The sequence below is a fragment of the Oncorhynchus gorbuscha genome, linkage group LG07 (genome assembly GCF_021184085.1).
Source record: "Oncorhynchus gorbuscha isolate QuinsamMale2020 ecotype Even-year linkage group LG07, OgorEven_v1.0, whole genome shotgun sequence".
Classification (NCBI taxonomy): Eukaryota; Metazoa; Chordata; class Actinopteri; order Salmoniformes; family Salmonidae; genus Oncorhynchus; species Oncorhynchus gorbuscha.
The window spans coordinates 33340918-33365246 of NC_060179.1; the positions used below are offsets into that span (position 1 = coordinate 33340918).

The 24329-nt window shown below is 42.7% G+C and overlaps 1 protein-coding gene across 6 annotated transcripts in view; it reads left to right on the forward strand.

Moving 5' to 3' along the window:
* The window catches only part of dnajb6b (DnaJ heat shock protein family (Hsp40) member B6b), a 44844-nt gene that overhangs the window by 13720 nt on the left and 6795 nt on the right, over window positions 1-24329 (forward strand). For 2 of the 6 annotated variants that reach the window (XM_046356241.1, XM_046356242.1), the window contains exons 2-8: window positions 2139-2244; window positions 9086-9195; window positions 11070-11132; window positions 11490-11600; window positions 16659-16808; window positions 17173-17314; window positions 17526-17596. In XM_046356241.1, the coding sequence (XP_046212197.1) occupies window positions 2180-2244; window positions 9086-9195; window positions 11070-11132; window positions 11490-11600; window positions 16659-16808; window positions 17173-17314; window positions 17526-17596 (712 nt within the window). In that variant the 5' untranslated portion in view covers window positions 2139-2179. Of the gene's footprint in view, window positions 1-2138; window positions 2245-9085; window positions 9196-11069; window positions 11133-11489; window positions 11601-16658; window positions 16809-17172; window positions 17315-17525; window positions 18816-24329 lie in introns of those variants that run through there. The other 4 variants (XM_046356245.1, XM_046356243.1, XM_046356244.1 and 1 more) reach the window with 4 other exon arrangements.

A 24329-nucleotide genomic window follows, 5' to 3' on the forward strand; every position in this document is an offset into this window, starting at 1 on the left:
ACTGATTTCTTTCCTTTTTATGAACTGTAACTCAGTAAAATCTTTGAAATTGTTTCAGTTTGCATGTTAAAAGTGAATTTCTAAATATGAAGGCTACATTGACTCTTTCGGGTGCGTGAGGAATAGCCGCTCGGATTGGAGAGGAGGCAGAGCGCAAGTTAAGCTTTCCTGATGAACTGGGCCTGCCTGGAGCATATGTGACCACATCCTCATTATTATTATTTTTATAGGACGCCTTGGGAGAATAATGATCTGCAACAGACAGCAAGTCTCTGTATCAAAAGTTTTTTTTAAATACAGCCAGTCTGGCCTGCTAAGGTGTTTTTCTAGACCTTATAAACTGTCGACTAGACCCACAACCGACCCAAATGAAATATTAAAATCACAGGAATTTTGCGGCGCTATTGAAAATGACATTTTCACTGCAGCTGGGAGTAGAATTTTTGTACTCACTTGAAAACAATAATGCAATTATTCATTGTGTTGTAGGCTAGTATAGGTAGGATCATTTGTATTGTCCCTAAAGATCAATAGGGTAGCTTTTTGAGCTGCGTGTCTCTTGTCTTCACTATTATTTCATGCGCAATGAGGGACCTGGCCTCTCTGCTGCCTATCAGCTATTCCTATTTATTGTAGTGGATTCATATTAAAAATGGATGCAGCTTTGAATGCGTTTTATATGTGGTATTATGCTAGTTAGCCTATTGCAGATCTGGACAAACGATCCACCTTTGCTGAATATACTTTTACACTGGTAGATTATACTGACCTGTGGTATAGTAAAAGTTAGCACACAGAAAAACATAAGGGGAAGTGCCAAAACATATGGGGACGTACATGCAAGCACATGAGGAAATCTGGCTAGTATGGAAGAAATTCTATAGTAAAATCTCCAAAATAATAATAATAATAATAATAATAATATATAATAATAATAATATATGCCATTTAGCAGACTCTTTTATCCAAAGCGACTTACAGTCATGTGTACATACATTCTACGTATGGGTGGTCCCGGGGATCGAACCCACTACCCTGGCATTACAAGCACCATGCTCTACCAACTGAGCTACAGAAGGAGAATGTAAACCATTAGGGGAAATGCACTACCCTCCCATGTGCCTAATTTTTTAAAAATAACCACACAAAAAGCCAACACACAAAAAAGGATGGACTTCCCCTATTTTGGAACCCCCCCCCCTCTCCCCAGTAAATTTTGATCTGTCCCTACTGTTAACTGTCACATGTTTGGAAAGTGGTCAGACACACACACACACACTTTTGCATGAAATCAACCTGTTTTTAAAGAGGATTTTAGTGATATATACTGTATGTTAATTGAGTTGTAATTGGACCGTTAATATGTGAAATGAATAAAGGGTGTACAGTGTGACTGGGGTGTCAGTGGGGGTTGAACGTGTGGTACGGGAGTGTTAACACTGTCTGGTGGATCATGCAGATGACTACTGGGGCTGTAAATTGACAGGGGAAGACGACGTCCCATAGAGATCCACTTTGGAGTTTATTCTTTTCAAAGCTGCCTCTCATTGGCCACATTAAGTAGCGAGGAAATGGAAGAGTTGTATGGGATGGAAGTACTGTATATCTGGGCACGTTTCGCCTGGTCCTCCAGGCCGCCTATGATATCAGTAAAGAAATGCTTATGGAAAGGGGGTCACTTGGGCGTTTTGGCTGTGGCTTCAGATCTTCATTCGTCCATATGCAATCGTAAATCACACTTTCACTCTTACTTATATTGGCAGGTCAGGGTATCCACTCTACCCCATCAGTATGTAACGTTAGAGCTAATGTTAGCTTAAGTCTTGTCCCCAGCTCGCCCTCCTTTCTTTCATCTTTCTCTTGCGCTCTCTCTTTCTCTCTTTTGCGCTCGCTCTCAAGAGGGCTCTATTTTTAAGGGCAGTTGATTACATTGTTTAGTTGTGCCACCCTGTGAAACCCTGCCCCTCCCCCCTTCTATCCTCACCCCACTGGGCCTGGAGGGAGGGAGGGAGGTTTCTTAGCTGTCACACATGGCTGCCTCTGTCACGGCCCCACTTTGTTGTGCTTTTCCCCTCATTGAGTTCCTCCACATTGTGTTTGTTTTTTTTTTTTAAAACGGCGCTTTGCTCCCTCTGCAGAGCGACGGCTGTTTAGAAGAAGGAACCAGAGAAAAACAGCCATGACCGAATACTACCAGATCTTAGGTGTCCAGAGAAACGCTTCGGCCGAGGACATTAAAAAAGCGTGAGTACCCAGTGTTCGGCCTCTTTTTTTACACGCATGTCGACTTTACTAGTGTGGGACACTCTCTTTAGGATGTAGTAGACTATAGAAACGGAGGAGAAACTGAGAGAGCGCTAACCGCTAATGCTTTAGAAAGTTTCCACTTTTCTCACTCCGCTATTCCTGTAACCTGGCTGAATAACGCTGTCGCAAACCTTCCTGCATGCTCACACACCGGCAGACACACTGAGCAGCCCCGCTCACGCACCGTGACCAAGGTTTCCTATTGTCTTTTGTGAACCGTCACGCGTGTCGTTTTGCCAGTAATGTGTTGTGAATGACGGACTCGCGCACCCCTCTTTTTAAAACTGCGGTATGATTGTGAGATGATTATCTGCCCTTTTGTGCTGCTAGGCTTGGGAATATAAGGTATGCTTTTTAAAATATATTTTTAGGGTTTAAGTTAGTGCCGACTCCACTGTGAAGGGAGTATTTTTCCTCTTTTCGTTTTTCAGTTTAAGTGTTGAATACAATGGTAACATAACCGTCTGTCACTAAATTACCCGAGAAGTGATCTTTTAAACACAAGCGAACTGTTTTTTCACTTTCAGTTTCAACGCTGACTAGGTCAATTGTGTAACCCAATCTCTCTGATACACTGGGCTAACCACTTCTAACCCTGCCAATTTGAACTGCTTTACCTCAATCTTGGAACCTCTTCGCACTTAATAGACTTCCTGTAAAAATATACACATATTTACACATATTACTCAAATGTACATTTGTGCGCATACTACATCTCGACCTCTACCTCCGGAGGTAGTTCATGACACTCGCCAGACAGTTGTTCCCCTTGAAGCAGGGCATTTTAAACGGAGTTGTCTCGTTAAGCTAACACACCCACGGTGTATATGGTAATGGCAGAGCATTGTTTTTGAAAAGGCTACAATTTAATAGACATTTTCCTAATATTTGAATTATGTTTTTATTAAGTTTTAACTTGAAATTGCAGTAACGGCCTGCTACATTTGCATTTTTAAAATTTAACCTTGTATTTAACTAGGCAAGCCCGTTAAGAACAAATTCTTATTTACAATGACTGCCTAGGAACAGTGGGTTAACTGCTTTTGTTCAGGGGCAGAACGACAGATTTTTACCTTGTTAGCTCAGGGATTCGATCCAGCAACCTTTCGGTTACGCTGTAACTGCCGGCTGCACTGAGCCACGTAACTATGTGAGCCCATCCCCCAATCCTTATCTGGTAGCAGGCTAATATAACCAACTCCGAACCTTAGTTGTAAGCTTATAATGTAGTAATTAAACCAGCTGTAAAAAAAAAAAAAAATATATTGGCTCTGATGGTGACCAGATTATCAGGTCATATTGTTTAAACATAACTCCTATCCCAGGGAGGATGAATACCCCTTAGACAGAGACAACTGCAGTTGAACAAAAACTAACAGGGTTGAGATCGCCATATGCAGGGTTGCATCATGTAAGGCCTTTGCATCAGTAATTAAAAATTATACTCATACACTGTCATCACTATTGTCATGAATGATTAATCCCAGTCAATCATTTTGGATTAAAAAGGCCGAGGTAGCCTAGCCACCCGACGACGTGTGATTATCAACCACATTCACATTTTCTCCGAACACAAAAACGTTTGCCTATTTCAGGCTAAAGATCCATTGCTTAGGCTATAAAAACATGGTGTTACATTTCCCCTGGCCCCTATGGGACAAGAGCGCATGGGCTTCTCTAGGTTACCTGCAGCTATGGTTGTTAACGGTAGGATACAGTTGATCAGACTTAAAAAGTAATTGGTGGCGGGTATGGGCTTCCATATAAAACAGCTTGTCGTGAGGAATTCACCGATTTTTATCCACGTTTTTCAGTCGCAATTTGCTTTTACCACATGCAATGATTTGCGTTACATTGATAAAAAATGAAGCCTGTTTTTTAAAATATAAGGTGTACTTTTTATATTTGTATGAGAGGGTTAATCGTTCATTTTGGATAGGCTAATGTTATGTGATGAAGACATGCTGTAGCAATTGTCTGAACATGATTTTGATTTGTTTTAATATGGTTTGGTTGCATTATTCAATCGTTTCAATGTTTTAGAAGAAAAGTCTGTCATTGTTGAATAGTTTGTTTACTGGATAGTGGCTACTATGATATTTACAGTCAATTTGAGCTGCGGACCAAGAATGTCGCGTTGCCAGCCGCCAGGCAAGAATGTCATGTGAATTGTAAAGTAAAATTCTCTTTCGCCATACCGCTCCTCAGACTCTCCTTGATATCTCGTAGTGGGAATTAGGGCCTTAGCCGCCTTGGTCATGTAGCTTGTTAATGTTAATTGTACTATACTGACTCTGTTTTACACATCCTTTATTGAGTATTTAAAAAATACAAATAAATTGTATTGTTTGTTGGTTTGGCAATGCCACTGTCAGCCAGAGAAATATGCTGAGAAGGATTATCACCACAGCAAGCAATGTACTTGGAGTCAAACAGACAGGCCTGGATGAGATCTTTAAGGTCAGGGCCCTCCAAGGCTCACAAAATCCCCTTGTACCTGCACTTTGAACTACTCCCCTCTGGGTGCAGGCATAGGGCATCCCTTGGCATGAAAAAAATAACTAGACAATAATTTGTGCCAGGTGTGATATCCCTCCTAAATAGCTACGGCTAATGGTCCTATCGACCCATTAAGGCCAGCAGGACAAAGTCGGTCAAGTAAAGTAACAAGAGAACCCCTGTTTACACCTCTCTGTGACAGTTAGTTACAGGATGAAGTAGTTTGCAGACATAAGCTCTTCTGAAAAATGCACAGGAAAAGCACTTAAGTATTTGTACCTGTATTCTCTCATGCAGGCCCGGTCCTGGCTGTTCTGCCGCCCACTGATTATCATGCCAATTTAGCCCACGAGTATATACTCAAAAGTATGTGGACACTCCTTCAAATGAGTGGTTTCGACTATTTCAGCCACACCCTTTGCTGACAGGTGTGTAAAATTGAGCACATAGCCATGCAATCTCCATAGTCCAACATTGCCAGTAGAATGGCCTTACTGAAGATGAAGAGCTCAGTGACTTTCAACATGCCACTATCATAGGATGCCACCTTTCCAACAAGTCAGTAAGTCAAATTTCTGCCCAGCTAGAGCTACCCCGGTCAACTCTTAGTGCTGTTATTGTGAAGTGGAAAGGTCTTGGAGCAAAAACGGCTCGGCTGCAAAGTGGTAGGCCACACAAACTCACAGAACCGGACCTCTGAGTGCTGAAGTGCATACCGCGTAGAAATCACCCGTCCTCTGTTGCAACGCTCACTACCCACTTCCAAACGGCCTCTGGAAGCAACATCAGGGAGTGTCATGATATGGATTTCCATGTCCCAGCAGCCAAACACCAACCTAAAATCAGTGGAAGCGCATCTCTCTCGTGATGAATCACCATCTGGCAATCCAACGGACAAATCTGGGTTTGGCAGATGCCAGGAGAGCACTAGCTGGCTGACTGCATAGTGCCCAACTGTACAGTTTGGTGGAGGAGGAATAATAGTCTGGGGCTGTTTTTCATGGTTCAGGCTAGGCCCCTTATTTCCAGTGAAGGGAAATCTTAACACTACAGCATGCAATGACATTCTAGACGATTCTGTGCTTCCAACTTTGTGGCCACAGTTTTGGGGAAGGCCCGTTCCTGTTTCAGCATGACAATGCCCCGTGCAAAATGCGAGGTCCGTACAGAAATGGTTTGTCGATCGGTGTGGAAGAACTTGACTGGCCTGCACAGAGCCCTGACCTCAACCCCATTGACCTCCTTTGGGATGAATTGGAACACCGACTGCGAGCCAGGTCTAATTGCCCAACGTCAGTGCCAGATCTCACTAATGCTCTCGTGGCAAGTCCCCGCAGCAATGTTCCAACATCTAGTGGAAAGCTTTCCCAGAAGAGTGGAGGGTGTTATAGCAGCAAAGGGGGGTCCAACTCTCTATTAATGCCTGTGATTTTGGAATGAGCACATGTCCACACATTTTTGGTCATGTACTGTATATAGAAAGCATTCACACCCCTTTACTTTTTCCACATTTAGTTGTTTCAGCCTGAATTTAAAATGGGTAAAATCTCAATTTTATGTCAAAGTGGAATTATGTTTTTTGCATTTTTCACAAATGTATTAAAAGCTGAAAGGTCTTCAGTCAATAAGTATTCAACCACTTTATAACACATACTGTCCACATACTTTTGTTCATGTAGTGTATATAAACCCTGGATGACTGGCAGGGGGCGCTGTATTAAAGCCATCGCTCAGCCATCTTGGTACTCCGCCATTGTATAAAAGATTTTGGAAGCTTTACAAATGCATTTATTAATGTCTACGTTAGTTTTTGACACTTGTTAATGCATAGGGCTTACTTTTAAATTATTATTTTAGCTAAGCATACAAATAAGTATATATAAACATTTTCCTTAGTGTTTTTGTCTTGAAACATTTTAATTGAAATACTGTAGCATTCCAATACCCTTTACTGTGGAGTACCAATATGGCCGACCGATGGTTACTAAGACTCAATGGCCAATAGATGGCAATCCAGGCTTTATATACATCATTGGTTGAAATTCCTGGACAGCAGTTGTGAGGAGCCTGGTTTTTCCATTCCAGATATTGTCCATTTAACTTTGACCTTTCCTGTTTTTAGCGTTGTGAATATGACATGTTAACAAAAATCATAGCACATTTTTATTTGATTGGGACACCATTTTAGGTTAGCTATTTGATCGGAAAACATGCATGATGTACAAAGTATCTGTCTCATGACATCGTCAAAAATATATCTCCAGTCTGTAGGCTACAGAAAACTGCACTTTTTTTGTACCGTAGGCTACAGGCTACGTGATTTATGGTCCTTTTTTTTTTACGTAACATTGTTGAGAGACTCAGCAGTGCGTCTCTCTCCAACAACACCGTTGAGTGTTATATGGATAATAATGTGCTCCCCTGCCCTTTGACAAAGTGGATAGGCCTACTGCTTATCATGGGGCGGCATCAGCGCTCACCTAAGTAACCCATATGCCACTGACTGAGAGAAATTTACATTGTTTTGAGGCAGAATTCTTTAAGGTATGTGTGTTGTTGCAAGTCTTGGTCAGTTTAGCTCGGGAAATGCCGCCCACAGGCCAATCTGCCGCCCCGGCAGCTGACTAATCGTTCCTATTAGGCTGGCCTGCCCTGCCTTCAGGTGAGACTGCTGCCTTACGACCAAGATGGGGTTTACCTCGGGCCTGAAGCACCCCACCAGTGCTCTTGTTGTTTTCCTTTTTTGTTTTGGTCTTTCACCTGTATGCGAGTTTGGACACCCTTTTTACAGGGGTCGTATGTAATCCAGCATCTGTGTATAAGTGCTGTTCTAAAATCAGTTTAGCCCTTTAGATCACCATTTTAATAAGATTACATGGACAGGGAAGACCTCGTCCTAGATCAGCACTCCTCCACAGAGACGCTTGACTCCTATGGCCCGAGGTCTGCATGGAGTCCTAGGTCTTAATGTGCTCCTTCTCAGCAGAATATATTGGCATAAAAGGATACATCCCTACTCTGTGGTCTCTATGCAGCCTTATGGAGGAGTTCTGAGTCAGGCCCATCCTCCATAGTGTCTGTACCCGTGTCTGTAACGGCACCCTAGTTTCTATTTAGTGTGGGTCAAATTTGGTGCACCCGCTCCTCCCGTCACATTCTGTTCAAGGTCCCCAAAGCGTACACATCCCTGGGTCGCTCCTCTTTTCACTTCGCTGCAGCTAGCGACTGGAACGAGCTGCAACAAACACTTAAACTGGATCGTTTTTGTATCCATCTCTTCAAAGACTCAATCATGGACACTCTTACTGACAGTTGTGGTTGCTTAGCGTGATGCATTGTCGTCTCTACCTTGCCCTTTGTGCTGTTGTCTGTGCCCAATAATGTGTGTGCCATGTTTTTGCGCTGCTACCAATGTTGTGTTGCTGCCATGCTATGTTGTCTTAGGTCTCTCTGTATGTAGTGTTGGTGGTGTCTCTCTTGTTGTGATGTGTGTTTTGACCTATTTTATATTTTATGTTACATTCTTCATCCCAGCCCCATCCCCTCCAGGAGGCCATTTGCCTTTTGGTAGGCCGTCATTGTAAATAAGAATTTGTTCTGAACTGACTTGCCTAGTTAAATAAAGGTTTAAATATAACTTTATTTTATATAGGGATGCATTTGGGACGTAGCCACTGTCTGCCGCAGGCCTGGCTTAGTCCGAGAGAACTGCTGAATCAGTACAAGCCGCTGTCCTGGACTGCAGAGTCATGGACTTTACACTGCCTCCCTTTTAAATATTTATATATTTTTTTGCTGGGTGGGTGAGAATTGAGCTAGCAGCCTTAAACACCTTGCTGCTCTGCCTGCACTTGTGGTTGTTTTTTTTTGTCTTCCAATTAAGTGTCACGACACAGATGGTTGTGTAATTTGAATGATGAAATTGGACTACTGAATCTTTTCTTAAAATGTTATCCTCTGTTTGCAATTCAGCAAACAGTTTGAGAAATGATCTGTTAAATTGATAATTGCACTCTGTAGCCTACAGACTGGTCAGCCCTCGGTCGTCAACCCACAATTCTATCAGCGAATGATAAAAGAACGCCTCTCTCAATTGAATTACTACTCATGGAACAATGTGGCATATTGACTGTTATAAGTAGTTGGTATTTGTTATGAAATGAATGGTGAGATTACCAATCTCCTGAGATGAGAACTGACGGTATCTTTGAACTTTACATGTCTGTGCATGCAAGTCTATTTCTATGTGTAGTAAAATATGTAATCTGCCATACTTTAGGTACAGAAAACTAGCACTAAAGTGGCATCCAGACAAGAACCCAGACAACAAGGAAGACGCAGAGAGGAAGTTCAAAGAGCTTTCAGAAGCCTATGAGGTCCTGTCAGACGGTAAGATTCCCCCCTCCACCTAAGTAAGACTCCTCATTATGCAAACGCTAATGCACATGTCACGAATCCCGGATCTCCTTACCACATCCGGTTGTAAAATAAATAAATAAAAATAATAATATAAAAGCGTGAAACTGCATCTTTGCAGTTCTTGAACCAAACCGTTGCACCTACTACCATACCCTGTTCAAAGGCACTTAAATCTTTTCTCTTGCTTATTTACCCTCTAAATGGCACACAAAAAACAATCTATGTCTGAGGCTTAAAATCATTCTTTAACCTCTCCTTCATCTACTCTGATTTTTAAGTGGATTTAACAAGTGACATCAATAATGGATCATAGCTTTCACCTGGTCAGTGTCCATTTTCAAAACGTTACAAGAACCCGTTACGCTAAAATGTGTAACATGATACGATTGCAACCTGTAAAGTTGTACGATGTGGTGGACAGATGACTAGCTACATCGCATGCACACATGAGGTCTAGGCCTTCTTGATTCGTGATATCTCTCTGCTATACAGATTACATGACTGCTTAAAATCCCCCAAAAAGGTACATTAGCCTATCACCCTAGGTGTCTTTATGATGTTTCCACCTCTTTGTTTCCACCCAAACATATGACCTGTCATGTGTTGCTGCCAGATGGTGAACACACCATAACTATTGTCTTTGTCCACATTGAAAATAACCCTTTGTCTGTTACAGGACTAAAATTATCTATGTACTTGACAGCGCTGAGACGTCACCTGTGTCCTAAATGGCACCCTATTCCCTATGCAGTGCACTACTTTTCACGAGCCCTGGTCAAGAGTAGTGCACTACATGGGGAATAGGGTGCCGTTTGGGACGCAGTTGTAGGCCTGCGAGCACAACAGAACTGTACTGTCTCGATTTATTTGTCCCCGTTATGTCCTGCTCTCCCAGCAACAGCAGCTAACAACAGGCCAGTAATTGTTTCCCTTCAAAGCACACGTCAGGACCGTTTGTGCTGTGGAGTATACACACTTGAACATCGACTTTCCTCTTTTGGTTCTCGTATAAGCCTTTTAAGTGGTCGCTCTTTTTGTCGTTTCACTTTTTTTTCCGCCTATCAAGTTATGGGGTGGTCATTTATGGCTTTCATGAAAATAGGCATAAACAGTCACGCTCTCGCCCAGTTGTCCAATGGTTTGTCTGCATCGTACACTCTCAGGTTTCTGACTGGGCCTTTTCCCAGCATTCACCTCCGAGACAGAATTGTAACCTATCGGTGAAACCGGAGCACAGGTGGAAGACTATGAGAGGTCTTCGAGGAAGGATGTTAAGACTTAGGAGACCGTATTTTAAGACCAGTTGAAAAGGCATGATTTCAACCAGTTTTGCCATTGAAATGATGCATTTTTCTCACTGGGTAGAAGAAAGGGTCTTAAGACTGAGATTGCGCTTGATGTTTTATTAACTCTTTGAATGTGAACTCTAAAACATTGAGTGTAATTTGGAAGCAAGCATCAAGTCAATAGATTTGTGTATACATTATAACTAAGCAGGTAGTAATAAGGAGCCACTAAGGCCATTTCACATGTACCTCGTGAATCAAGTTATGAGAATGAGGCAGGATCTGTTTCATATCCAGGAAGCTATTATTATCCAAAGGTCACAGCGCTCTCTCATTTAAATGGAGAACAGAAACGACACTTTGTCAAGTTCAAAGTACCCTAAATGGCACCCTATTCCATAGTGTTCTACTTTTGACCGAGGTCAGACCATGGCCCATAGAGCTCTGGTCAAAAGTAGTGTGCCCCATAGGGAATAGGTTGCCATTTGGGACACATACAGTGACCATTGCCTGACGGTTTCAGATCTCTTTAATCCCTCCTTTTCTTCGTATCCCTAGCAAACAAGAAGAGCCAGTATGACCGGTATGGTAAAGAAGGCTTGGCTGGAAACGGAGGCAGAGGTATACATTACTCTTCATGGTTTGATATGTAGAGCCTCTCTAGGAAATCTAGAGGTTAAACATGTATGTTATATGATACAGTATTATGAAATGACACACAAAGCTAGCTAGCATGCCTCTACCAATGTACAGCTCTATGGGGTCAACTTCAGTGTGTTTACCATAAACCTGACCGGGCAATAATTTTTTTTCTGAGGACTCAAAACCATTAACTGTCAACTAAGCCTCTTAGTGCCATGCTACCCTCATAGTTCCCTCGAGTAATTGAACTATGTTCAGATCGCCACGTGTACTGAAGGACCAGGAATATGTTTCCATCGCTCAGTAACTCTGTTCTTATTCTCTTGTTTCTTCCAGGAGGGCATTATCACAACGGTGATCACTTCAGTGGTGGGTTCACATTCCGTAACCCCGAGGATGTCTTCAGGGAATTCTTCGGAGGTCGAGATCCATTTGCCGATTTCTTCGGTAAGTCTTCTCACTGAGGCCAGAGAATGCCCAGAGAGAGCCTAGCTCCCGGAGACACCAATGGCAATTGCCCTTATTCTATAGAGTGGAAAGAGAGTGATTTGAGGATGGAGCCATACTTTGGTACGCTCTGTCTCTCTGACTACTTTTATTATGTACAATTCATCCAAGTTGGCTCAATTTTGGATGTGATGTAACCCCTTATCCCTGTGTAGATAATATTCAATAGGAATCTATCGATATACTGTAGATATAACCCATACGGCTTTGATCACCAGAACTGATGCAGGAATTGAGATTACGTTATTCAACGCAGCCTCGAGCGAGATCTGCGCTTTTTAATTCCTTGAGCAGTTCCGAACTTTTCACTGTCGATTATACCCACAACTAGATTCACGTTCTTAACCCCCCCTGTGGACATGCTACTAATTGTGTGCCGATCTGGGTCAACCTTGCTGGCTGGATGAGAGCGTCTGGGCTGTTTGCTGGCCTGCCTGACCGTCGTGTTTATGTAGCTGTTACAGAGAGTTGTACAGAACTGGCTACACTGCAGACTGATTAGGGGTAAGTGAGGTAGCCAGGGTGGGAAATTAAGTCTGTTCTTACCAGCCACATTGGTGGGGGGTCACACAGAGCAGTTTGTTTGATACAAAGCCCACATGTAATAAAAAATAAAAACATTTATAACTACAACTCTTTGAGTGTGTGTCGGCTCCGGAAGAGAGAATCTCAATGCTACAGTGGTGAAAGTTGGGTGGGGGTACAGCATAGGTTCAAACGATATCGAGAGCGATGGAGACCTTGCCTGCTGGAATAGGTCTGGCTGGCTGTCTGTTCTTTGAAATCAATTTGAAAACCGTTCAATATATGCTATTCTATGTGTTTTCTGTGATTTATCAAAAAATGTGGCTTGTAAACAAATTGAGTATCTGGTCAATTTGGGTAACCACTGTGGCTAGTGGACCAAAAAGTAAAATCCCTCCCTGGAGGCAGCCAGGACTGTGCTCAGGGTCCCGTCTAGCCTAACTGTCGTAGCCTGGGTGTGACTCAGGACTTTAGCAGTCAGTTAACCCCTCGTGTGTTTTACTAGTCTTCGCAGGACCCCAAGCTCCTGCTGTGTCTAGTGACTGACTGACAGACAGACTGACTGACAAACCATCAGCACCAGCTGGCATAATGACAGCCAGCTATACAATCACCATGCCTCTGGCTAGAGGGGTGGGTGGGTACTGCATTACCCATAGAACTGGCTTTTGAGAAGAAGGGGAAAAAAACAGCCATTGCATCCTTTAGACTCTTCCAACCACAGACTGGATAGCCTAGATGTTCTGGGTTAAAATGTAAAGTTTACGAGCAATCAGGGACGCCTATTAAGCCAGGAACATAGTGTGGTGCTCCATGCCATCAGCCTAGCAGGTACTATCCTCTTACCGGCTGCATTGAGGACATGCTGTCTGATGCTGCTGCTGGACACTGCCAACATGGGAGTAAACAGCAACAGCTGTCCTCTGTGGATGCGTCCCAACTGGCACCTTATTCCCTATATAGTGAGGGAGTAGGCAGTGTTGGAGTAACTGACTACATATGATTACAAAAAAACGAACTAATCAAACCAAACTTTATTTGTGTAGACTTTACTGTAAAATGCTTACTTACAAGCCCTTAACCAACAATACAGTTCAAGAAGTTACTTGTAATCTGATTTGAAAAAGAATCATGTAAAACATCAGTTTTTTTACGTTACCAGCAAAAATATTGTAATCGGATTATGCTAAAATGTGTAACATATTATGCGAAAGCAACCTGTAAAATGTATCAACCTCTGCGCTTCCTGCATACTCCTTCACCACACACATTCATCAAGTATCATTGTAACCCCTCTCCTGTTTCACATGTTTCCACACACACAGACACATGCGTCTGACGCTATTACAACTGGTCTTATTTTAATACAGAAGCTATTTTTGAAAGCATTCCAGCTGAATGATGTAGGCTCTCATATCCGTCCACTGTCTGAGGCTCGCCTCCATATTTAGAGCTCTGTGGGTGAACCGTGGATGCCTCGCTCTCATTCGCTGAGCAGATGCCGGCTTTTACACCACTGACTGAGCCAATAGGCTCCCTACTACAACACGTCTCCCATTGGTCAAAACAACACCTTCCGTAACCGCAAGGCACTGAACATTGGCTGAGTTTAGTAATAGTTTAGCAATAGCTTTCAAAGGTCATTTTCAAGTCCATTATAAAATAAATAACCCTGCTACATTAAATCCTCGCCTAACGACATAACTAAATAAGTCACATCAAGGGACACCGAGATAAACAAGAAGGGTTTTAATTCTAGATCATAAATGATATTATGACCAGCCTCGTTAGAAACATCTTCCATGCTCCTCTGCATTCCAAATGGCACCCTTCTCCTTACTTGGTGCACTCCTTTTGACTAGGGGCCCATAGTCATGAGCTCTGGTCAAAAGTAATGCACTGTATGGGGAAAAGTGTGCCATTTAGGACTCAGCACCAGTTCCAGTAGCAGTGGAGACCTCCTGTGGTGGGGGGTCACCACATTGTGGTGGGGGTCAGTCCATTTGAGATGCACAATGGAATACAGAGAGGATTAGAGGGCGGCTTTATGGAGAGCTTGCTGCTGGGTTTAATACGGACCTTTTCTAAGGGGAGAGGGAGTGTGACTCAGTCCTCAGGGTCCTCATGCATAAACGATCCAATTAATAAATGAATTCTGACATTGTGTGGTGGATTGGAGAGCGGAAGCAGCAGGGGATTTTTCTTTCTAACGGGGAGGGCAGCTATTTCTCTCAGCACCATCACGTCTGTCCCTATGGGAGGGTCTCCCATGTGACTACTGCAGCCATTTCTGGTTAAGAATAACACAAACCTCTGAATGATGATGATGATGATGATGTGATACTGTAAATGATTGAACTCTTTATTACATTTTTTTTATCCGTTTGAAACCAAAACCCCTCAAATATTATTTGACATTTCCTTCCAAAAAGTCTGTAGGTTAATGCACTTTACCCTTTGGGGAATGGGGACACGACATCAGTGAATGAGCCAGCTCAATTTATAGATATGTATTTATTCTCCACATCAAAAATAAACACAACATGTAAAGTGTTGGTCCCATGTTTTATGAACTGAAATAAAGATCCCAGGAATGTTCCATAAGCACAAAAAGCTTTTCTCTCAAATTTTCTCCTTTGCCAAGATAATCCATCCACCTGACAGGTGTGGTATATCAAGAAGCTGATTTAAACCGCATGATCATTATACAGTTGCACTTTGTGCTGGGGACAATAAAACAACACTCTAAAATCTGCAGTTTTGTCACACAAAATGAAACAAATGTCTCAAGTTTTGAGGGAGTGTGCAATATGCATGCAGACTACAGGAAGGTCCGCTAGAGCTGTTACTGATAATTGAATGTTAATTTTTCTACCTTAAGCTGCCTCCAACATCGTTAGAGAATTTGGCAGTACATCCAGCCGCCCTCACAACCACAGACCAGGTGTAACCCCGCCCAGCCCAGGACCTCCACATCCGGCTTCTTCACCTGCGGGATCGTCAGACCAGCCACCCGCGGAGCTGACACCTCTGGGTTTGCACAACCGAAGAATTTCTGCACGAACTGTCAGAAACCGTCTCCGGGAAGCTCGTCTGCGTGCTCATCGTCCTCACCATGGTCTTGACCTGACTGCAGTTTGGTGTTGTAACCAACTTCAGTTGGTAAATTCTCACCTTCGATTGCTACTGGCACACTGGAGAAGTGTGCTCTTCACGGCTGAATCCCGGTTTCAACTGTACCGGGCAGATGGCAGACAGTGTGTATGGCGTTGTGTGGGAGAGCGGTTTCTGATGTCATCGTTGTGAACAGAGGGCCCCAAGTGGCGTTGGGGTTATGGTATGGGCAGGCATAAGCTACGGACAATGAACAACACAATTGCAATTTGAATGCACAGAGAACTTGACGAGATACTGAGGCCCTTTGTCGTGCCATTCATCTGCTGACATACTCATGTTTCAGCGTGATAATATACAGCCCCATGTTGCAAGGATCTGTAGACCATTCCTGGAAGCTGAAAATGTCCCAGTTCTTCCATGGCCTGCATACTCCCCAGACATGTCACCCATTGAGCATGTTTGGGATGCTCTGGATTGGCTTTGACAACAGCGTGTTCCAGTTCCTGCCGATATCCAGCAACTTCATACAGCCATTGAAGATGAGTGGGACAACCTTGCACAGACAACATTCAGCAGTCTCATCAACACTATGCGAAGGAGATGTGTCACGCTACATTACGACTGGTTTTCTGATCCACGCCCTTTTTTGTTTTAAGGTATCTGTGACCAACAAATACATATCTGTATTCCCGGTCATGTGAAATCCATAGATTATGGCCTTATACATGTATTTAAATTGACTGGTATCCTTGTATAAACTGTAACTCAGTAAAATCTTTGAAATTGTTACATGTAGCTTTTATATATATTTTTCAGTGTAGATGGGCCTATGCCATTTCCAGTGGTGTAAAAATACTTTAAAGTAGGTTATTGTGGTATCTGTACTGTACTCTTTATATTTTTGACTACTTTTACTAAACTACATTCCTAAGTAAAATGATGTACTTTTTACTCCATACAATTTTCCCTTACACCCAAAAGTACTCCTTACATTTTTTATATTTAGCAGGACAGGGAAATGGTCCCAATTCACGCACTAATCAAGAGAATATACCTGGTCATTCCTACGGCCTCTGATCTGGCGGATTAACGGACTCACAAAATACAAATGCTTTGTTTGTAAATGACGTTGGAATGTTCCCCTGGCTAACTGTAAATTTAAAAAGACTTTTGATACTAAAGTATATTTCAAACCAAATACTTTTAGACTTTTACTCAAGTAGTATTTTACTTGTTGTCTTTTACTGGAGTCATTTTCTATTAAGATTTCATTACTTTTACTGAAGTATGACAATTGGGTACTGCTATGTGGGTGAAAGTGAACTTGACTAATGTGTTGTCATGGTCTCTCCCCAGCAGACGACGACTTCTTTGGTGGGGGACACAGGCAGCGGGTGGTGAACCAAAGTAGGACCGGAGGATCCTTCTTCCACGGATTTGGTGGCTTCCCCCCCTTCGGGGCGGGCTTCCCAGGGTTTGGTTCAGGTGCGCTTCCCCTGCAGCACGGTAATACTTCAAATATGTGTGTACTAAAACTCTGGTTAAACTAAACCTTCTTCTCACGGAAGTTGTTTACAATTGAAATCATATCATGATTCAATCCCATCTATTTGAAATGTTACTATGCCTTTCACTCACGGGTGTGTTTGTAAGACAAATGTCACCCAGAGAGCTGAAACATTATTTGATGTTACTTTTCCTTTAATGAGATCTATCCTGATGTTACCCTATGATAAGTTTCACGCAGTTCTTAGCTACAGTCTCAATTGAGATGAAAATGTCAAAATGAGAAATGGTGAGATTTGGAGTGGGTATATGAGTGTGACCAGTAAAATGAAATGCTTACTCGTAAGCTCTGTGTCCCTCCTAGGTTTCACCTCCCTGGGACATATGGGTGGAGGAGGCTTCGCCTCGTTTTCCTCTTCATCTTTCGGAGGTGGAGGAGGAATGTGCTCCCGCTCGGTGTCTACCTCCACCAAGTTCATTAACGGCAGACAAATCACCACAAAACGGTACAGCTCAACACAGCTAGTCAGTCAATGACGTCTATGCCTCACTGACTTGTCCTCACCCTGTGTTTTAAAGGGATAGTTTCCTCAAAATAAAAACACAGGACTTTCCTAGGATGTTGTCGTCGATTCATCAAGACAGTCGGGAATAGAGAAAAACAGAGTAACGTATAACAAGGTTATGGTTTAAAATGTCTGTTTCTATCTCCTGCAGGATTGTGGAGAACGGCCAGGAGAGGGTGGAGGTGGAGGAAGACGGTCAGTTAAAGTCTCTAACCGTCAACGGTAAGGAGCAGCTCCTAAGACTGGATAACAAGTGATGACCTCTGCACAACGTTTGAAATACTCACACCTGACCTGGAAACAAACTAAACTAACTCAACGTGACGATGCTGCTCAGGGTCGCGACCTTACGGTAGTTGGTTTCTCTCCTCTCCCTCCCCTGTTGACATTCGTAGTTAACATTCCTCATAGCGAGGAAATGTTCTCAACTGAGTTTAGCCGCAGGAGCGAGGGACGTTCAGATACGGTTGTATTTATTCCTGTTTCACCTTTTTTTGTTCTGGGACCTTTCTCTTACTAGGACCACTGTTTATTACTGATTTGTACTATTCTTTTATTTTTCTGTATTGCAGTTTTTTCACGAGTAGACTTCTTGTCCTTTTTAGTTCTAGAAGCCAAGGGCACAAGCTGTACTGCTTTGCTTTAGTTCAAAAGAACAATCTCAGCTTTAACCTTTAAAAAAAAAAAAAAAAAAAAAAAATTCACACTCCTACGTTTCAGATGAACACATCTAGAGGATTAGTGCGTTGATACAGTATTCCTGTGCATTTTGTTTTTGCTTTCTGTTGGTTTGTTTGCTTGTTTTGGAATATGAGTGTTTCTTTCATCTCTGCATGATTGCCAATGACAAGGCTGTTCATGTTCCTGACTAACTGTTTCATCAACTCATCATAAACCATAAACAGAGACTATATAGCGTACCAGTCAGAAGTTTGGACACATACCTACTCATTTGAGGGTTTTTCCTTTTTTTTCTTTTTTTACTGTTCTACATTGTAGAATAACAGCGAAGACGTCAACTATGAAATGACACGTATAGAATCATGTAGTAAACCCCCCCCCAAAAAAAGTGTTAAATAAATCAAAATATATTTTGTATTTGAGATTCTTCAAAGTAGCCACCGTTTGCCTTGATGACAGCTTTGCACACTCTTGACATTCTCTCAACCAGCTTCACCTGGAATGCTTTAAGTCTTGAAGGAGTTTCCACATATGCTGAGCACTTGTTTGCTGCTTTTCCTTCACTCCGCGGTCCCAACTCATCCCAAACCATCTCAATTGGGTTGAGGTCTGGTGATTAGGGTGTGTCCAAACATTTGACTGGTACTGTGTAGATCGATCTCGAAATAGGGGATTTTGTGTACTTTGTAAAACAACTAAAAAATATATATTGGTCAATAAATCTCAGCTTGAACCCTCTTAGGGGCCGTTGCATTCACAATGAGTGTGTGTGTGTGATGATTCTGTTCTGCTTGAGTGACACCCACCCACTCCCTCAATGTGTGTGTGCTTACTTGATGACACCTGCTTCACGCAAACACACTGAGAAAAGGAAACTGCCCTCACTGTTTTTCCAATAAAACTCACTCATCACTCTCACGTGTTCATTTGAACCTACTAATGAAATAATTTTACCGCTGTGCTAATTGATTACGCCTGCATTTTTATAGTGGTGCATCATATCAAATTAATTCAGTGATAGCAGTCACTTCGTGCACTATCAGTATAGAATGATTAGCTAGCATCAACATAAGATGCACTGTGGCAGTAATTAGTTGCCTTGGGTCAAGAATGACAGTTTCAACAAAAGGTACGTATTCTTACACACATCCCTCTTGAATCCATTAAGCTGTGTCCCTTGCCCTCCTAGTATCAGTAAATGTGATGATGTGTTTGCTTAGAGACTGGGAGTTATACTCATCCTCACCTCAGCGTTTCCCTAAGCGTCACAGCACAGTGTTTGCATCCCAGTTGCACCTTATTCCCTATATAGTGCACTAAATAGGAAAGGGTGCCATTTGGGATGCAGACGGTGTCTGTTTTTGTCCTTCATCTAGCAACATGTCATCTGTTTATCAGATGTGATTACCCGTGTTTTGTTTGTAAACCGTTAGGTTTAAAACAAATCGGCACTGCTTCGATGTTCAATGCAATGTCTTATAATGGAGACTGGGCTTGCTTCAACTGGTACCCTGTTACCTACATAGGGCTCTGGTCAAAAGTAGTGCACTATATTGGGAATAGGGTGCCATTTGAGACGTAGCCTGGGTTGTAATTGTCCCTCAGCAATGGGCGGTTTTGTTCAGATGCTGTCCAACTGTGCCACTGTCTGACACTGGCTGTGGGTACAGGTGGTGGCAGACTGGCAGCAGTTGGCACAAGGGGTTACAGCTGTTTATTTTGCCCTGGCCTGCTGTAGAAGGGAATGTGTGTGTGTGTGTGTGTGTGTGTGTGTAGAACAGATCAGTCGTGCACAGCAGTTCTGAGGAATGTGCTAAAAGGGGGTCTGTTTATTTACACAAGCTTCAGTGCATTTTTGTGAGAGGCGTTTATATGAGGGGAGAAAGCTGTCACTGTGGAGCAACGAGAGCAGAGCGAACAGGTCTCTCCACGCAGTTTACTGTCCCGTTTTTTGTTTGTGTAAGAACCATCCTCTCATGGGAAACGTCTATAATAAAGCTGCAACAGGCACGTTGTAATACACCCATAGCTGACCGTCCCAGTATCTATTAATGCATACTGTCGCAAAACATTTTGCAACGGAAAACGATAAGCGTTTCTTACTGGATAAGCTCAGATAGTCCCTTCCTGTTTGTCTGTTTTCTTCTGTTTGGTTGTCTAGTCGGTACGATCCTGTATTTCACAATGTTGGCGTACAGCTCTATTTGTCCTTCAAATTCCTTCAGCTGTGGCAGCCATTTTTCCATCACTCTGCTGCTCTGTTGGTTTTAATTCTCACCTGAAGGTTGATGGAAGATGTGGATGCGTTGCTAGGTGACATTGTGGCCCTGTCCTTGTGGCTGCCTGGCTCAGGTTACCTGTGTGTGTGTGGGGGAGATGTGCTGATGAGTGGAGGAGATTATTGTACCCTCCACTGTGGTAGAGTTGACATTGTAAGGAGAGTCAAGGTCCCTGGATAAATACAGGGACTAGCACTGCTGTTAAAAATTTAACAATTCCTGTTAAGGCCTTGCATTCAATTGAATTACAACACACTTTGCCCTCGGTGGGAGACAAATATATATTTTAAGGGTCAGAAAAGCAGCTTGAATTAGTCTTCCCATTTGCTTTTTAATATCTGTTTGAGCCAGGGGCAAGATTACGGCTTTGATTATGAAAACGTAATTAAAATGAATGTAAGGGCTTGAATATATTGATTTCCTCAATTGTAATGAAATTACAGTCAAAGTATTTTTCCACGGTGCAATAGCTCCTCCTGTTGACTGAAAACCGCCATTGCACTTTGTTAAACACAATAGAACACAGTATTTTGTAATTACATTTTACATTTAAGTCATTTAGCAGACGCTCTTATCCAGAGCGACTTACAAATTGGTGCATTCACCTTATGACATCCAGTGGAACAGTCACTTTACAATAGTGCATCTAAAACTTAAGGGGGGGGGGGGGTGAGAGGGATTACTTATCCTAATGATTTAAATAATTGAATCTGCATTTATTACAAACGAGTTAGGTGTTGTACACAACAAATGATGAAATGTAGGCCTGAAGACAACCTGGAAGACAGTGTAGTTCTCTCTCTCTCCCTGTGTTGTAGAGCATGTTCCTGGCACTAGGTTGCACTGTCTCACTCCTGTCACATTAACAGGAGAGGATGACATCACCCTATTCTACAAGTAACTGCCAAAATAATAGAAAAACTTGAGTAAATGAGGGACACAAAGTATATTGAAAGCAGGTGCTTCCACACAAGTGTGGTTCCTGAAGTAATTAAGCAATTCAACATCGTATCCTGCTTAGGCAGGCCATTATTTTGGCTACCATAGCTATGCCCCCCGTCCATAGGGTGCGAGTGGTCACTGAACGTTTTGATAAGCATGAAAACAATGTAAACCATATGCAGTCTCAGTCACCAGATCTCAACCCAATTGAACACTACTGGGAGATTCTGGAGCGGTGCCTGAGACAGCGTTTTCCATCAACACACCAAAGTTATGTTATTTCTTGTGGAAGAATGGTGTCTCCTCCTTCCAACAGAGTTCCAGACACTTGTAGAATCTTTGCCAAGGTGCATTAAAGCTGTTCTGGCTCTACACTTTATGTTGGTGTTTCCTTTATTTTGGCAGTTACCTGTAGCTCTACCTTACAGGTGCAGTTTTTTTTTGTATATATATTTTTTACATAAATATTATACTGTACCAAAGTGAATCCTAATTCTCAGGTAGAAATGTTTGTGTTCTAAAAACGGCTTGTATTTGGTTATTGCAGTGTAAAATGCCTTCCAGCTTAGTGAAATACATTTTAAGTTAATTTTTTGATATCGTGGACCAAAGTCACATTCGCACTGACTTTTTTGCGTATGCTGCAAAACCAAAAAACATTCTGCTACACTGCATACCTGTAACCTAAACGTCTGACATTGCAAATGTGTGTGTGTGTATATATATATATTATTTCCTCATCTTTGAAGTGGATGCGTCCACATTATTAATGTGGACTCGCACAGTGGAAGGTAGGTACTAGCGTGCCTGCCAAATGACACCCAATTTCCTATATAATGTGCTACTTTTGACCAGACTCCGTAAGGGCTATGGCCAAAAGTAGTGGCCGATGTAGGGAATAGTGTTTTTATGTCCCAAATGGCAGAGTTGAGCTGTCTTCCCCTGTCTGCAGTTGTCAGCCACACAATGTAATTAAACTGTCGTTCATCTCTATGATTTACTGAGTCTGTTGTTGCTTCTGTAGTTCACTTTCTTCAGTGGCTGAACCACTGGGCCTTCTGTCAGCCTGTCAATCTCTTTACATACGGCTAGCTTTGTTGTGACTAGCCCTACTAGTTTAGCTACGATAACAAGGTGGAATGAGCAACGACACGATACTACTATCCATGTCTCAAACCACAAGCCACTTTATGGTCAAGTTGCCCGCACCTCCGTGAGCACAGGAGGATTCCATTGTTCATGCAGTTGCTAGAGGCAACAATATGACAAATGAACACCGGTAAGCTTTTATGATTGAAAACCGAAAGGCTGGATCTCATGCTCATCCATCACTAATGGCAGATCATGTTTTGATTTCCTGTCCCGGGGCCACAAAATGGCTTCCTGGTCGCAGCAGGCAGCATCCTGTATGAATTGCATTCTATGCAACTGTCATCGCTTGGAGTAGCAGGGCCATCTCTGGCCACCATCAACGCCAGGGTTGTCGGCTGCCTTATGGAAGATGGAGGAGATGGAGGCTAACAACGGGACAAACCCAGCTGTTGCCTGACCACGTTTGAACATGGGCACAAAATTACATCCTGTTCTCTGTTATAGTGCAAAACGTTTGACCAGGGACCATAAGGCTCTGGTCAAAAGTAGTGCACTATATAGGGGATAGGGTACCCTTGACAACGTAGTCATTATCGGTGTGCTCAGCAGTGGTGTCGCCTCAGCAGACTTCTGCGGCTGCTGCTGGGCACCCGGCCGGGGATGTCAGTCTATTTACGTTGATAGGCGTTGGATGTTCAAGCCCAACCAACAGTGTGTGGCCTTCTTCAACGCAGTCAAATCCAGTAGACCTACATAACGTTTGGCCAACATGATTAAGGTATGTGAGTGTCAGGTGTCTGGATGTAGACTCGTACACCCTGGACTGAAACAAAACAAATGATGGGCACCTTTCAGACAATGGATCTAAATGTATTCATGGAGAAGTGGGAACGTCTGTTCTGTAGTCAAATTAAGTCTTTGATCCAGAAAATAAAAGGCTGCCTTTATGACTATTAAAATATCTCATTATCATCAATGCAGTTTGATATTGTTTTGTTTAAATTAATTAAATGATAATGGATTACACAGCTCTGTGGGGCGGGGGAGTCTTATCGCCCAGGTAACGACCTCATAATACAAACAAATATTGATCTGCAGAGCAGGGACATGTTGACAATACGCCTCACGGCCCTGGATTCTCACACGGTAAAATGCAATTACTCTCCATTTCTCCAATGCAAAACTGATTTAGGTATTCAGGCAGTCTGCAGAAGGGAATATGTACTTGGATTAGTTGTCTTTCAGAGCTAGAAGCAGACAGGAGCCAGGGGAATACCTGAGCCGTAAACCACCAATTGTGTGTGTTACTCCGCCGAGGGGATTATCACTCTGTGGTGTCAATCCTCCATTTGGGATGTGGACTTTGGAGACTGATTTGTTTGGCATCCTTTATAAAAAGACTATTGCGCCCGTTCGCCTCTCGCAACATAGACTGTCGATTTGCCAGGGTTGCGATTGCTGACCTCACGGTAATAAGTCTATTCATCCAGTGAGTTGAAAGCTGTGTCCCAAATGGTGACCTAAGCCCAATGTAGTGCACTACCTTTGACCAAGGCCCATAGGGATTTGGTCAATAGTACTGCACTATATAGGGAGCCATTTGGGACATAGACAAAGTCTCGCCGTGCTTTTTCCTTTGTCTCAGACGAGGTTTATTACAGCCTGAATGAGGACCGGCTTATCCAATTGTCTGCTACCTTCCAGCATCCTTCCGACCGGTTTTTACTTTCTCTGCCATGTCTGCAGACATGTCTGGACAAGTGATATTTATATTTGTTATGGATCCCCATTAGCTGCTCCAGTGTATACCATTTTTTGTTTAAACATTACAATACATTCACAGATTTCGCAACACACTGTGTGCCCTCAGGCCCCTACTCCACCACTACCACATCTACAGTGCTAAATCCATGTGTGTGTAGTGCATTTGTTATTGTGTGTGTGTGTGTATGCATGTGTTT